Below are 17,346 nucleotides of genomic sequence, written 5' to 3' on the forward strand. Positions count from 1 at the left end.
AGTTAGAGGTAGCTAAACAGGGAAAAAAGAAGGAAATTGTCATTACAATCAAATTTGTATGGATACTTTGCTAGGAATGTGGGTTGGAGAATGGCACCTATATCTTCTCAAGTACAGCTACTTACGCTTGTAAATACACATGTAATTTTATGATATGTGCAATGGGGCATATTAGCATTGCTCTGAGAAATATAACTTGGGGACTTTTTGACTTCTTCATGTTTCAGAGCATACCTTAATGGATTGTTAGCATTCTTCCCCTGCCTTAGAAGCATTGTGGAAATATGCACAAAGTTTTCAAGATTAATGATAATTTAATAATACTCAATTCCTTTGGTTAATGGACTATAAATTTAGTTATTTTGTTACAAAAGCTAACTGGAGTTAATAGTTGTTGGGTGTTTTATGGAGTGGTACTAATGAACTTGAAGGGTGGTTTCATGGAAAGATCAGCAGGTTGGAACGTCAAGAAGTCTAGTTTCAGCTCTGACTCACTCTGTGAACCTCTAGATACTTAACTTTACTCATTTGTATAATAACATCAGCAAAACTTCAACCATAGGTTTGATTTGAGAATTCAGTAAGTTTCTAAGGGTCTGTGTATTATTAATAAAAAATTAAAGTGCAACAAATGCTTATTCATGTAATCAGGAACACATCAGAAATGTTTATTGATTGAGCAAATATATGCATACATTCTAGGTAAGATAAATATGTCTGTGCTTGGTCTACCACGAATATAAGTTGCAAACGTTCTCATCCTATGCAATTCTTGACTGTCTTTCCATAATTCTGTCATAATGCATCTATCTATACAAGATACATGTATGTGAAATTAGGTATATTAAGAACTAAATGTAGTAACTGGATCATTTGCAGATGAGGAACTACTTTCAAACTGGAAATGAAACCAACTAAAGTGCAGACATAATTTATCAGAGATGTTTTCTTTCATTTCTCTTTCCTCAGTCAACATTGTTTTTGTTAGCATTCTAATCTTTTGTTAATTTTATTGCAATTAAGTATTTAATGGTGAATAGCTTTTAATTGGAAGTAGCAGTGTTTTTATTTAAACCTTAGAAACAGTGGTATTTTGAAAATCTTTTTTGCTATCCTCTGAATCAAGTTTCCCTCTACTTTAGAAGTTCCCAGCAAGCAATTTTCAAATGACCTTGCTTCTGCCATGACCATAATCTAATTCCAAAGGAAAAAAATATTAAGAATGCTGCATGTTTAGAAAGAATTGAGATTCCCCATATCATGAAAAATATCAAGAATGTTTTTAAACTATTTATGAAGTGTGAACATTGTCCAGGTTATACTTTGTCACTTTCTTTAAAAAATTAAGAGATTTTGGGGCGGCTAGGTTGCATAGTGGATAGAGCACCGGTCCTGGAGTCAGGAGTACCTGAGTTCAAATCCGGCCTTAGACACTTAATAATTACCTAGCTGTGTGGCCTTTGGCAAGCCACTTAACCGCATTGCCTTGCAAAAACAAAACAAAAAAAAATTAAGAGATTTGATTTTTGCCATTTCTCCTTTGTGGGGAGGGTGTGAATAATAAATAAACAAACAAATGGATAATTATATCATTTCAGATTAAAAAAAAATTTGGTGTGGTATGTAATTTGACAAGATTTTGAATGTTCCAATGATGTGTTCCTTATCAGATGGTTGAAATTTAATGGATTTATCAAATTATCAGTTAAATAAATATCTTGCTAGATTTTAATTTAATTTAAGCTCATGAACAGGTCACCTCTATAAAGCTCTGAACTAGGCAGAATATAATTTATCTTTCATTCTCAAAGAGTGTACTCTTTGATTTTTTTTTTTGCAGGTATGCAATTGGTCTTGCTTACAAGTCAGCCCCAAAGCACGAGTGGATTGGAAAAAATTCTGCTTCTTGGGTGCTTTGTCGCTGCAATAATAATTGGGTGGTGAGACATAATAGCAAGGAAATTCCCATCGAACCAGCACCCCACCTCCGGCGAGTGGGCATTTTGCTAGACTATGATAATGGCTCCATTGCCTTTTATGATGCTTTGAACTCCCTTCACCTTTATACATTTGACATTACATTTGCACAGCCGGTGTGTCCTACCTTCACTGTGTGGAATAAATGTTTGACAATTATAACAGGCCTTCCTATCCCAGATCACTTGGACTGCCTTGAGCAGCTGCCCTGATTTTTGAAGCTCAGATGGACCAGAAATGATGCAGATCATTCAGAGGACTGACAGCAAATGAGCAGTCCACCAGAGCTTGACTAAGACTTTTCAAATGTGGGCCGTAATAAGTATCCATAAATTGGCTAAGACGGAGCTGGAAATGAGAGTCTTGCTCTCCTTTAACTGTGTGTTTTGTATTAAAGTGCAGGAAATGGATTTAATAATTTCTTGGAACATTTTTTGTATTTACGGGAAGATTTATAGATTATTTATAAAAGAAACATGATCTGGATTACAACTCTTAGGAATTATTTGGTTTGCACATTAAGAGGTCCATTTACTAATGTTTACCAGCTTTTTACACACTTATTTCATCACAGTGTATGGCCTCAAAGAAAAAAAGGTTTTGTAAGTTTTTATCCATCTTTTCGCTCTATAAAAATACATACTCACCCCATGCAAGGTCCTGTCGTCTCAACACTGCATATAAGAATGTACATATAAAAATAAAAATACAGAGCCAAGTTTAGAAGTAAATAGAAGATGGAGGTCCTTCTTGCTATGGTTTTTAAATGAGTAGCACATTTCCATTTTTCTAAGGGGAAAAAATTGCAATATTATTACTGTGAAGTAAAATAAAAAGTTACTAAACTAGAAAGCCAGGGCAATGGTGATGATGGAATTATACGGCTAATTCTTAGCATCTCAATTTGTCATGTTAAACTGTCAAATCATCTGCATCCAGGTGGGGGCAATAGTTTTTGAAACCCCCCAGACATGCCAAGACCTTCCCACCTAGAATTTCTCAAAAGGAATTCCATAGTTGCTTTTTTCTTTCTTAGGAATTCTGGGTAAACAGATTGTATTAGGCCTAGAAAAGCAGTCTCTAAATCATACCATTTACTTAAAAATCAAGAGTAACTTGAATTAGATCAAGAATTAGATTTTCATTTTTTTAAATATTACAATGAAATATATCTCATCTTGGGTTTTAATGGCTTGCCATAGGCTCATAAAACATTTATCTCACATTTTATAGTGTCCCACCTTTAGTGCTTTATTAGTCTCTTGAGAAAAGAAAATGAACATATTTTGTAGCAAATGGAAATAGCAATTTGGAAAGCTTTCTATTTTGCAATAAATAAGTACTTAAAGCATGGACTGGAAACATCAAGTGCTGTGAAGTGGATACATTAAGAAATGATGATGATGATGATGTTGATAGTGGTTATATAAGGTACTATCCATTCTAACACATATCCCAAGCTATATTGAAAGTGGGCTTTATGACACCACCCTTCCATTAAAATAAAATAAAAAACTAAGGGCTCCCATTATTTAGGGTGTTACCTTGTAATTTGGGAAGAAAGAACTCAAGCTTTCAAACTTGTTACTCATATACATGGTGTAAAATGGCAAACTCATCATTACTGTTGTTTGTTTTGACACTCTGGACAAATCACTGAACCTTTTCTCAACTTCCTTTAAAACAGAAGAGAGATCCAACACGGGCACCATTTAGATTCAGTCCTGTTCAAAGGAAAAAGGGGTGGGGGGGGGGAGTAAATATCTATAAATTGTATCTGTTCCTAAAATACATGTTGTGACTACCTCCAATCCCAGGGTAACCATTTCTCTAAAACTAACCAAGAAGTTAAGATTTGAAAAATTCTTTTTTCTCACTGAATTGACCAATTATTTTCCTGAACCAAAACCAACTAGTAGTATTTGCTTCATGTAGACAAGAAGCTCATTTAAATGTTTGTTTTTAGAATCAGACACACACAGGACTTTGTCATCTCATCATGTTCTGTCTCTATTCTTGACACTCTTCCTCCTCCTTTTCTTAACAAATAAGGTTCTATATATTTACTATGAGATTTATACCTAAAGGATTATTTTACTAGATAATAGAAAAAATACTTTTAAAGGACTTTTCTGAAGAAGTTAAAAATAAGGGTTTTCCCCCATAATAAACAATGTGAGTTTTCTTTTACTGAATAAATTAAAAGGTTGCCTCAGTAATTTTTAATGTTGCTTTTGGAATTCAATATTAAAAGATATTTTAATGCACTTTGTTCATCAAAAGGCTCAAAATAAATGGACCTCCAAATCAACTTCTGAGTTTTTAAATACTCAGTATACTGGTACTGATAAGCTTTCTAGTTTGTCTTATGATGCCAATTCTAAAGAATAATGATGCTTCCATACATATAGTTGTTTTTCCAACATTATAAAAAATTTTGTACAAATTTTCACTTAAACAGTTTTAAGTATGTTCTGCCTATTTTTGTATGGGCAAGAGAGGTTGAATATAAGTTGGGTGTTAAAACTTCAATGTTTCTATCATGAAAACCTTGTGGCCAAGAAATACCCACCATCAATGATTTCAGAGTTGACATATTTAAAGAAAAAAATGTGTATATAATCTTTTGCTACAGTATTTCTTTTAATGACTATAATGATATAGAAAAAATTTCCACAAGGATTTTTTTGGAAAGTCAAAAAAAAGCATATAAACAGATGCTGAAGACATAAACAGACCAGTGTGCTTTGTTGAAATGACTGGGTCAGAGATATTCTTTTTATATTAAATCACACCTGAGAGAGTCCTCAAATCATAGGGGAAATAATTCAAGGGAAGAGACATGGGCTAAAGGAAAGCAGGTGAAGGACCAATATCGTTCAGGAAGCAGAAATGACACAGACCTGAGAGAGAAAGTGACTGTAACAACCCTTATTTATCACATAATAAGCCTGATGGATGAATAGAGAAAGTTAGAAGGACAGGTTTGAGAGACTGGCGGTACAATCCTAAGGAATCCAATTGGGTTCAAAGAAAAGTCTGATGGTGATTTCTATTTCTTTCTTTTTTTATCTTACCCCTTTAGGAAAAAAAGTCACCTCACACAGAGACTATCAACTACAAGTATTGACGATGATTTTTAATGACATGTTATCTTCAAAAATCTCATTATGGTGTTGTTAGTTGGACTTCAATGCCAAAAAATCACATTGCTTAAATGAGTTTTAAATCCAATTAGTTCTTGGGATGTATATGTATGTATTTATATGTGTGCATGTATAGACACACACATGGTAGGCATACAAAAGTCTGGATTTGTTGGAAATTTCAGTATTTGGCTTTTCCCTTACAACTTGTCTATATATGAATTAGATATGAGGGCAATGATGGAAAAGTTGTTATTTTAAAATCATGGTCTTTTTTTTAAAGCAAGGTCCGTTTATTTTACAAGATTTCATTCAATACAATAAAAGCATCACTTAAAAACCTCTGTTCCTGTGGCTCTTGTATATTTCAAAGTTTCTTTAAAGATTAAAACTCAACCATAACCAGTTGTGAATACAACATGGCAAGAGCAAGGAATGCGGAGTCAGTAGAATCAAGCAAAAACTCCAGCTATAATTTTTGTCATTTCCCTTCTCTGGGCTTCAGTTTCCTCATCTGTAAAATGATGGAGTTAGTCGGAGTGATTGCTTCAGGATCCTTCCTTCTCTAGATTTTAGGATCCTTCACTTATGAGAGAGGATTAAAATAAGTTCTCTCTGCTTTTGTAAATGAAAAATTTGTGTGTATGTCATGGAAGTGAGGAGCATATAAATTTTCAAACTTAAACCATTTTTCTTTGAATTTAAGAACTTAACCAATACTGTTATTCATCATGTCCAATTATTTTGGGGGTTACTTGGCAAAGATGTTGGAGCAGTTTGTCATTTCCTTCAGTTCATTTTATAGATGAAGAAACTGAGGCAAATAGAGCTAAGTGACTTGCATAGCTAGTAAGTGTCTGAGGCTAGATTTGAATTCACGAAGATGAGTCTTCCTCACTTTGGGTCTGGCACCTTAGCCACTGAGCCCCCTACATGATCTTAAATAATATTACCCCCTCACTTTTCTATTGTTATTCTATGCTACTCAATCCCAATGCTAAATATACAGTCAATTCCTGTCATTTCCTTTTTCTTCTACCCTCAGACCATTGAATAGGGTCTGTAGTAAATATTTGCTTCAGTATTTTGATCCCCTCTTCCTCTTCATTCCAAATCCGTATTCTGGAATATATTGCTAAATAACCCTGAAATAAATCATGAATGGAATTAGCAGAGGAAGAAGGAGAAAGAAAAGGAGGCAAACTTCATCAATTGGTTAAGCAGGCATCTAATTTTTTTTTTGGTGATATTACCACCATTTTGGGGTCAGCTAGCTCACAGTGGATCAAGTTCCAGACCTGAAGTCAAGAAGATTCATCTTCCTAGGCAAGTCACTTAACCCTATTTACTTCAGTTTGTAAAATGATCAGGAGAAGGAAATGGCAAACCATTTATCTTTACCAAGTAAACCCCAAAAGCCATCATGAAGAGTCAGACACAAACTGAAATGATAACATCAACAATAATAACTATTTTGAAGTAGCAACTAGGTTTAGGCAAAATATGGGGAAGAGAAGATACCCAACAAAGAATACATATCAATGTCATTTTTAAATGATAGAAGATTCTACTCATTTGCCATTTATTTTGTGATTTGCAAAGCACTGGAATGTATTATTTGATTCAATCTTTACAATAAGGAGGGGGGAAGTGATATGATGGGTGTAAACCCCTATTTACAGATGAAGAAGCTGATAGGTTGGGTCACGAAGAGATCAATCAGCATTCTATATCTTGTAACTGTGTCACTACAAAAAGCTGAATTTTAATGTAGTGCATAGAAAGAGTACCAAGTCCTCTACTATAAAATGAGGATAATAACAGCACCTACCTCCTGGGCTGTTTGAGAATCAATTGATAAAAGAATTGTAAAGCACTTAGCCCAGCATTTGGCACATAGTAAGCCTATGTAAATGTTAGTTCTTCTTATCATTATCATCATCATCATCATATCATTATTGTCATTATCATGACCATCATCATTATTATCACCATTGTTATCATTATTGAGATCATTATCATCATATCATTATTATCATCACCATTACAATATTATCATCATTATTGTTATCATTATTTCCATCATCATTGTCATTATTATTACTTGAAGAACATCAGAGCTTTAAGTAGGACAGGACCACCAGGATTTAAAGTTTACAGACTGTTAATAATAACATCTGGGAAGGGAATTGAAAAGGGAGGTAGATGACCTCCTACCTTCAGGCTTTTCCATTGCCTATTTCTACTTGCAGCTATAACCTCAACCTCAGCCTCACTTCCTTCCTTCTTGTGGTTAAACAATACCATCATGATCTTCCCTCACTATCTTCAACAGTGAATGCAATAGCCACATCACCCACTATCATCACCCTTTGCCTAGTACTGGCTTCCTGTAGGAGGGCAGAAACATTAAGGTATCCATTGTTCCTCCTTGTAGGACAACATTCCTGATCAACCACCTTTATAACTTACCATAGGACCAAAATTTGCAAGTAACATCCCTGGAAGAAGATAATAATATGTAGAGTTGTAGTTTTCAAGAATTACTTAGATTTGTTTTTTGTTTTTGCAAGGCAGTGGGGTTAAGTGACTTGCCCAAGGCCTCACAGCTATGTAATTATTAACGTCTGAGGCCGCATTTGAACTCAGGTACTCCTGACTCTAGGGCCGGTACTCTATCCGCTCTGCCACCTAGCTGCCCCTGTTACTTAGATTTGAATAAATACTTTGGCAATGTTGAACCCAATGACCAGTAAAATACTACTAACTACTACTACCAACTACTACTACATTCTCTTCATCCTCCTCCTCCTCCTACTACTACTACTTCTTTTTATTGCTTTGAAACAGAGTCTCATTTTATCCTCACAACAACTCTGGGAGATAGGTACCATTATTTTCACCATTTTATAGATGAGAAAACTGAGGCAGTTAGTAGTTCAGTGACTTGCCCAGGGTTTACAAAATGTATCTAAAGGAGAATTTGGACTTTCAAGTCCAGCCCATCCTGCAACTTCTGCAAATATGGTTTACCCACATTGAATCTCTAATTGTTTGAGAAGTACTTTGGATCAAATGTTTCATGCAAATCACTAAAAATGAGGACCTATGTAACTTAATCATGATGAGCATTGACAAATTCACTCTGAAATCAAAGGACTGAATTAGCCATCCAGACTGAGATACCAAAGAATTATGAGATAAAAAGAAACTTAGAATAAAAGTCTACTCTCAATGTACCAGAACCCCCAAGGGACTGAGTTTAAAGGTGTCTCTGGTCTGCCTACTTCCTAAACTGAAGCAGATCACGATATAAGGTGCCAAGAATATGGACCCTACTTACATACCATATACTCTCCAGACCTTCCTTCTGCTTCTATTCCCCAGAAACTTCTTCAATATACACTTGCTAAGAAAAGGAGAATCAATCCTTGTAGATCATTATCCTTGTCATGTGAATATTTTATTAATGTTCTTTTTATCTTTAGTACCATGCAAGTCTTTCTTATATATCCCAACCCATTCCATTTTGATAATTTCTAAATTGAATTCAATATTATCTGATAGGAAGATAGCCCCTCCTTTTTTTTTTACTTGCCAACACATGATACATTTTAAACCAAAATCACCTTTAGTCTAGCCATATCTCTATGGAATAAATTTATTTCATTTAAGCAATGTATTGATAGATTTTTATTCTACATATATCCCATAACTTTTCCTGCTAATAGAATAATTCAGTCCACTAAAATTTCATGTTATAAATATTCATTTTGATTAGCCATCTGTAATTCTCTCTCCCTCTTTATTTTAGTTCTATGTTTATTATTTCAAATAGTTCATCTATAAAGTTATCTAATGGATCAAATTAATTTTCTTGTTATTTTAACCAACTAAAATTTTATAATTTCCTGAGTTATAAAACAGATATAGTAAAAAGGACACTGACTTTGGAGACAGATGCCCTGGATTCATCTCACCTCTAATACTTACAACCTATCTTAGGCAAATCGAAACCTCTCTGGACTTCACTTTCCTTAACTGTAAATGAGGGGTTTGGTCAACTGAGGCCACCAAAACTTCTTTAGGTCTAAATCTATCATTATATTAACTACTCTGTCCAAATTTTTGATTCCATCAACCTCCCAATTCTCTACTTTCTATTATTTTTTTCTGTGATCTTATTCTCATCAACCGAACACTAACATTTAAATATGCAAAGAAGAATAGGAAGTTTGAAAAAGAAAATGTGAACTTCTACAAACTTTGATTTTTTAAGAAGTACAAATATTTACGTGTGTGTGTATGTGTAAAAATAGAGACAGAGACATAATGAAAAAGGAACTAGGACAAATATATTACATACATATACATGCCTAGGTAATCTAAAAAGTAATCTAACAAAGCTTCTATGTCTCCTTATGAACACTTATTTTTTTCCTATGGATATTTTAAAAATGTATCATTGGAGCTATTTTTTTTTATTTTAGTACCACATACCATTTCAGTACCATATACCAAATACTCTCATATTTGCAGACTTTAATATTCATATTTATTTCTCATCAAAAACCCCAATCTTCATACTATCTCATCCAATCATGAGGATGATCAAGAGGTCAACATGTCTCAAAATTCTTTCATCTTTTTAATCTCTAACTCTGAAATTCTTCTCTCTAATTATAATGGCTCCCATCCTTCCATCTCTCCATCTTTTATGCTTGCTAAGCATCACCCTCATATTCTTCCATTTCTCCTTGTTCTCCTAATCACCCTTTTTTTAATGTTTATTCTTTTTGTATGAATAATGTTTTTTTATACATTAATAAAATATTCTTGTTCAAGAGTAAACAGAATACCCCCTCCCCTCACAAAATATAGACTTGCTTGAGCGATAAAGTAAAGGGGACAGGAAAAAATTAAAATAAAAAAATAGTAATAATTGTAGGTATGGCCAGGTGGCACAATGGACAGAGCCCCAGCCCTGGAGCCAGGAGTACCTGAGCCCATATCCGGCCCCATACACCCAACAATCACCCAGCCGTGAGTCATGCAAGCCAGCCCAACCCCAATGCCCTGCAAAAAAAAAAAAGAAAAAAAGACCCAAAATAAAATAAAATAGTAATAGTAGTAGGGGTAGCTAGGTGGTGGACAGAGCATTGGCCCTTGAGCAGGAGCACCTGGGTCCAATTCTGGCCTCAGACAGACCAAAATCACCCTGCTATGTGGCTCAAGGCAGGCCACCCAGACCCATTTGCCCTGCACCCACACCCAAAATAATTATAATAAAAAATGTGCTTCACTCTTTGTTCCAACACCAACAACTCTGTCGCGGGTGGATCACATTCTTTATGGTAAGTCCATCGCAAAAGTTGTTTCCATATTTTTCCACCATTGCCATTGCTGATCACAACTCCCTCCTTTCATATTTCTCCACTTCCATGTACTATATTTTCTCTCTCCTTTCACTCTGACTCTGATGTAGGGTAGCTGAGTGGTGCAGCAGACAGATCCCTGGTCCTGGGGCCAAGAGGCCCGATCCCCCCTACCACCCCATAGGCCCAGCATCCACCTGGCCCTATGGTCCCGGACAGGCCATCCAATCCCAGACCCTTGCTAGAAGTAAAAAGGAAAATGTATTATATCTGACCACTCTCCCACCATGGTCCATCCTCTCCTCCATCACTTACATCCCCCCTTCCCCTTGTACCCCCCTTTCTTCTTACCTCAGATGGCTATACCCCATTGAGTATATATGGTTTCCTCTCCTAGCCACCTCTGATGAGAGCAAAGATTCCCTCATTCCCCCTTGCCTTCCCCCCTTCCATATCACTGCAATAGCTCATTGTAATAAAGAAAAAAACTTATTATATGAGATGTCTTGGCCTATTCCCCCTCTCCTTTTTCTTTCTCCATCTTTCTCCTTTTACTTTTCCATCACATTTCCCTTTTTTTCTATTGACTCCATTTTTACACCATATTTTATCTTCAAAATCAGCTTTCTCCTGTTCTTCAACTATAAAAGCTCCCTCTGCCTGCTCTCTTAATTGACAAGGTTCATATGAGTATTATCAGTGTCATTTTTCTATGCAGTAATACATGCAGTTTATAATCAAGTCCCTCATATTTTCCCCTTCTCCTTCAATCTCCATGCTTCACCGGAGTCCTGTATCTGAAGATCAAACCTTCTGTTCAGCTCTGGCCATTCCAAAAGGAACATTTGAAATTCACCTGGTTCATTGAAAGTCCATCTTGTCCCTAGAAGAGGACATACAGCCTTGCTGGGTAGTTGATTCTCGGTTGCATTCTAAGTTCTTTTGCCTTCTGGTATATTATATTCCAAGCCCTATGAGCTTCCAATGTAGTTGCTGCTAAGTCCTGTGTGATCCTGACTGCAGCTCCACAATATTTGAACTGTGTCCTTCTGGCTACTTGTAATATTTTCTCTTTGACTTGAGAGTTCTGGAACTTGGCTATAATATTCCTAGGGGCTCGTTTTTTAGGATCTCTTCCTCGGGGGGAATCGGTGGATTCTCTCCATTTCTATTTTGCCCTCTGCTTCTAGAATATCAGGGCAATTTTCCTGTAGTAATTCTTTGAAAATGATGTCAAGGCTCTTTTTCTGATCATGACTTTCAGGTATTCCAATAATTTTTAAATTATCTTTCCTAAGTCTGTTTTCCATATCAGTTGTTTTTTCAATGAAATGTTTCACATTTTCTTCTAATTTTTCATTTTTTTGGTTTTGAAGTAATGAATCCTGCTTTCTCGTAAATTCATCAATCTCCCTGAATTCCATTCTTTGTCTGAAGGATTTGTTCTCCTCAGAGAGTTTTCTTATCTCTTTTTCCATCTGGCCAATTTTGCTTTTTTAAAGCATTCTTCTCCTCATTAACTTTTTGAACTGTTTTATCCATTTGACCTAAGCTGGTTTTTAGCATGCTATTTTCTTCAGCATTTTTTTGGATTTCCTTGACTAAGCTGCTGATTTCATTTTCATGTTTTTCCTGCATCTCTCTCTTTTCTTTTCCCAGTTTTTCTTCTAAGTCCCTCATTTGATTTTCAAAGTCTTTTTTTGAGCTCTGTCATAGCCTGATCCCAATTTCTGTTTTCCTTGGAGTCTTTAGATGCAGGAGCTTGTGCTTCTTCATCTTCAGACTGAGTATTTTGATCCTTCTTGGGCTCATTTTGTAAAATATTTCTCAATGGTCTTCCTCTTGCTTCTCTGCTTGCTCATTTTCCCAGCCTGGGCCTTGTTTTGGGGTGCTTCCTGAGCTTTTGGGACACTCTCACAAGGATCTCAGTGTGTGAGGCTCTGTCCTCCTTCCTGGTCTGTGAATGATAATATGCACCCCCCTCTGCCAGGGGGCTGAGGTGGGGGGGCCCTGCTGTTCTTTGGGGGGGCCTAGACTGCGATCAGGATCTGAATTTGCTCATAACCCCAGAGTCCTGTTCCAGGGGCAGAGGACAGAGCTCTCTCTTCATTCCCCTCCCTAGGTTCAATGGGCTCATGCCCTGGGGGCTCCTGCTTACTGGCTCTGACTGCTTCTGTTTCCTGGAACTGGGCTGCAGAGACCAGGCTGCTCTCTGTGTGCCTTGAGGGCTGGGCTTCATGTGCTCACTCTGGCAGAGGTCCCCCATTGTTCCCCCACTTTGTGCCCGGTGCTCCCTGGGGCATAGGTCAGAAGACTCCCCAGCTGCTGGGAGCCAAGGCTCCCAGCACCCTGCGGCTGCCTCCGGGAGGCTGAAGTTCTTTGGCTCTGGTGGGCCACCCCTCTGGTGGGCTGCCCCTCCAACCCTGGGGAGCAAAGCCTTTCTCTAATCACACCTTTTGCGGATGCACTTTTCTCTTGCCATGTAACTTTCAAAATCCTTTCCCTCTGAGTCAGTGCCAGCATCTGTTTGCTCTGCATCTTTTAGGCCCACTACAAATTTATGATAGCTCTAAACCCTCTGTTGAAGAAAATCCTCTTCTACTTCTATGACTGATTCTCTATCACTCCTTGTAGCAACTATTCTAAAATTCTCCCCTTCAACTTTCAACACTGTCTCACTAACCTATTTTTCAAGAGATAACATTTCCTTCCTACTTTGCTTTGAAAATTCAATTCAACAAACATCTATTAATATCTGGCATTAATGTCAATTTGCCTACACACACACACACACACACACACATATCCTGGCCCTTAAGAATATTAATTCTACTGGGAAAATATAACATATGTACAAATAATAGTAGGCATATAGGAGAGGGAACCAACTGAAGGGGTAAGGAGAAACTTCAGAGCTGTTATGCTTAGTGTCAAAGAAAAATAATAATTTGACACTGAGGCAGAACTAAGGGGAGAAGGTATTCTAGTCATGGAGCCAACTTTTAAGAAGGCTTGGAAATGGAACATATATCCTCGAGATTTCTAAGGACAGCTATTGGTCTGATATAGCAAGAATATAGAATGCATAAAAGTAACTAATGTGAAATAAGACTAGATAATGGAAAGTACTAAATGCCAAACTGAAGAGTTTTTATTTTATTCTCTAGGCAGAGGGGAAAATCTGTAGGGGTTTTTTTCAGAAGAGAAATAGTATAGCAAGGTCAAACCTATTCCCTAGAAAAATATTTTGGTATATGTCTGGGAGACAATTGATTAAGGGGAGAGATTAGAAGCAGGGAGACAAATCAGGAAGTTATCATAATAGTATAGACAAAAGTTGATGGGTCATGAATTAGAATAGTGGTAGTGTGAATTTAGAAAGAATGTGGGCTTTCTGGATTATGTCATAACAAGAGATATCAATGGGAAGAAAACTCAAAGTTCTTGCATAAAAGTAGATAATCTAATATTAGGGAAATATTAATAGCAACAAAAAATATGGCTTCCAGATCACATTAAAATGTTGAGACTTCTATAAATAATTCAAGAAAAGGAAAATGGATCAATATCTGATAAGGCAGTAAGCATTATAAACTACCATGACGTTGTTTAATGGTTTAAAAGAGGAATATTGATCTTGAAGACAGGGTACATAGAGATAACTAGAGGTCTCTTAGAAGAACAAGACAAGTCAAAAAATCTGAACAGTATCATGGAAAAAATAATACAAGAAAACTGCTCAGAACTGTAGAATACAGAAAACAAAATGTCAAATGAAATAATTCAAATATCATCTCCAGAACAAACCCTAGCCTTCTAAGATAGTGTTTAATAGTTCCATTAAATAACAGCACATTCTAAAAGCAAAAAAAGAGAAAGACCTTCAAATTAAAGGAATGGAAATTTGAATACCACAAGACTCTTCTGTACTTACTAGAAATGTGAGAATGTTTTCCAAAGAGTACTCAAATGGAATTCAAGATGCTGCTCAAGATGTCCTACCCTGCAAATCTGAGCCTAATCATAAACAGAAAATGACATCAAGTTAAAAAGGTTGTTTGAAGCATTTCCAAAAAGACTAGACCTGAAAAGATTCTTTCTGAAATATAACAAATAGAAATATAATAAAATGTAAACAAAGAGAGAAACTAAGGCTAAAAATAAAGAGAGATGATTAAGAAATTTCTTTCTAAATATACATAAGAAAACAAGGGTGACAAAAGAAATCAAATTAGAGTGATGGTCTAGAAACATACATGAACTGTACCAGGTTTATTGTTTTGTTTTGTTTTTCTTTTGGACTAAATTGCAGAATGAGAGGGAACAATAAAGAAGAAAAGAGGAAAAAGAAGGTAACAGATGATGTACTCTTATGAAATCAAGAGATAACAACAATGGGAAAATAATTCCCATGGTCTCCTAGGAAAGAAGGCAACAAGCAAAGGGAGGGGTTGAAAAGGAGGGAAAAAAGGGAAATAAATTGTTTCATAAGACAAGGCACTATCATTGATGCATCTACCTAAGGGAGAATAGAGAAATTCCAGAAAAGGGAGATGGAAGATCTTACAATAGATATTGTGGTGGTGCAGTGGATAGAGCACTGACCTTTGAGGGAGAAGGACAGGAATTCAAGCTCAGGCACTTGACACACTATTGGTGTGACCTTGGACAATCACTTTACCCTGATTGCCTCACATCCAGGGTCATCTCCAGTAGTCCTGATTCACATGTAGCTACCAAACCTAGATGACTGTGGAGGAGAGCAACTTCTCAATCAAAGTCAATTAATGTATTTGTCATGACATCCTTCCCTGATGCCATCGTCCTCTTCAAGAATGAAAGACAAACACAATCATCATCACTGGTGTTTAGAGACCACTCATCCTGACTCAGGGAAATCCAAGCTCCTGGGGCTGACACCCAAAATAGCAAGAGGATATAGATTCAGGGAAGAGATTTTAAGGCACATGGGAAATAAATGCATATATAAATAAATAAGGAGAGGGTAAAGGTCAGTAATGAACTGCATAAGTATAGAATGGAAAAATTCCTAAAATGTGACAATATCTACCTTGAAAGAACAGGTATTTTTTGAAAATTTATTTTTTTCCATCTATATGCACATGTATATTTTTAAATTACAAAATTTCCTTCTACCCTCCCTTCCCACCCCCCTCCCCTCAGCTGCAGTCAGATTAGTATTGCACATACTTATTTTTGATAAACAAATTTACAGATTAGTCATTTTCAATATGAGGAATTAGGATTCAGGGTAGGAGGTACATAAGAGATAATTTTTATAGTGTTCATCAGATTCTTAAGGGTTAAGAACTGGTATTATTAAGAGTGAGGCATAGCAGAAAAAAAAATGACTTAGCAACAAGACAATAGCAGAAAATATATAGAAGAGAGAATCCAAAATTGTTATCTCAAAAGTAGAGAATTCAATATATAAATATAAGGATCATGAAGTAAAGAATAAAGTACATATATACATATGTACATATATACATATATATATATATATATGAATAGGAAAGAAATAATGAAGGAATGAAAGAAAGGAATTCTTTTTAAAAAAGGACTGAAAATGAAATTTTAAAAAATCATGTTGAAGAGGGAAAGGATTACTTTATTGAGAGGAATAGAATTAAATAACTGGATTTTAGCAAGAAATAAAAAGAAACAAATAAATTTTAAAATCAGGTAAAGGGGATAACAAAGAGGGAGAGAAGAAGGATTGGGATTGGCAAGAATTGAGCCAGTGGAAATAGGGTCTAAAAAAAAGAGAAAATAATTTAAGAGACATAGTATTGTATTTAAAGGGAAAGAAGGAGAAAATACCAATCTGGATAAAAATAACAATAATAATGACAATGCAGTAATTTACAAATTAACCCATAATTTTACATATAAACGGATTAAACAATCCAATAAAATTAAAGGAGTGACAAATTCAATAAGAAAACAAAATCTCACAATCTGTTACTTATCAGAAACATAATTAAAAAAACAAAGGAAAATGGAATAAAGATAGATAAAGAGATAAGACTATCCCTGTTTGATGATTATATGAGAGTTTATTTGGAAAACCCCAGAGAACAATTAATGGGTTCAGCAATGTTTTAAGATTTTCTTAACAAAAGAAGTCCAAAAATCAACAGTATATTTATATAATAAAAAAAAAAAACAGGAAACAATGGTAGAAAGGGAAATCCCATTTCAAATTACTACAAAATTCATAAAGTACTTAGAGATCAACCTTCCAAACCATACAGAAGATATATTAATTTAATTACAAAATTCCTTAAGGAATGAGAGAGAGAGAGAGAGATGAATAGATGGATATGAGAATGGATATACATACATATGGATATATATAGATAGGTCTATATAACTATTCATATGAACTTTACAGATCTAAAATAGATAGATAGATATAGCTATTAGTCATGACTAAATATGAGTAATAGGCATTCTTAAATATTTGAATGGTCAAATAGTTGAAAAATCAACTATCAAAAAAAAAAACCTGTATTCACAAGCTCTAAATCACTTACTATGAGAAAAATACAAAACAAAATAACCCTGAGGTTTTACCTTGTACTGTACAAATTGGGGAAAATGACAGAAAATTCTGACAGTCTGTGTTGAAAGAGTAGTGAAGGCATTCTTGGTGGAGCTATGAAATGGTACAACTATTGTGGAAAGCAATCTGGAATTATGCAAATAAAGTGGCTAACATGTCCCTACTCTTTCAACTAGAAAGTTCTCATATACATTTTAGTTTAGCTAAGAATTTGAAAATAAACCCAATGATCATCAATTGAGGAATGGCTAAATAAATT

The 17,346-nt window shown here is 35.4% G+C and overlaps 1 protein-coding gene across 5 annotated transcripts in view; it reads left to right on the forward strand.

Moving 5' to 3' along the window:
- MID1 (midline 1) overlaps positions 1-9,883 on the forward strand; it is a 447,000-nt gene extending 437,117 nt beyond the window's left edge. For all 5 annotated transcript variants that reach the window (XM_074192469.1, XM_074192472.1, XM_074192473.1 and 2 more), the window contains one exon: positions 1,841-9,883. In XM_074192469.1, the coding sequence (XP_074048570.1) occupies positions 1,841-2,189 (349 nt within the window). In that variant the 3' untranslated portion in view covers positions 2,190-9,883. The remainder of the gene's footprint in view (positions 1-1,840) is intronic.
- The last annotated feature ends 7,463 nt before the right edge of the window (positions 9,884-17,346 follow it).

This window comes from Macrotis lagotis, chromosome 6 (genome assembly GCF_037893015.1).
Source record: "Macrotis lagotis isolate mMagLag1 chromosome 6, bilby.v1.9.chrom.fasta, whole genome shotgun sequence".
In the NCBI taxonomy this organism is placed as follows: Eukaryota; Metazoa; Chordata; class Mammalia; order Peramelemorphia; family Peramelidae; genus Macrotis; species Macrotis lagotis.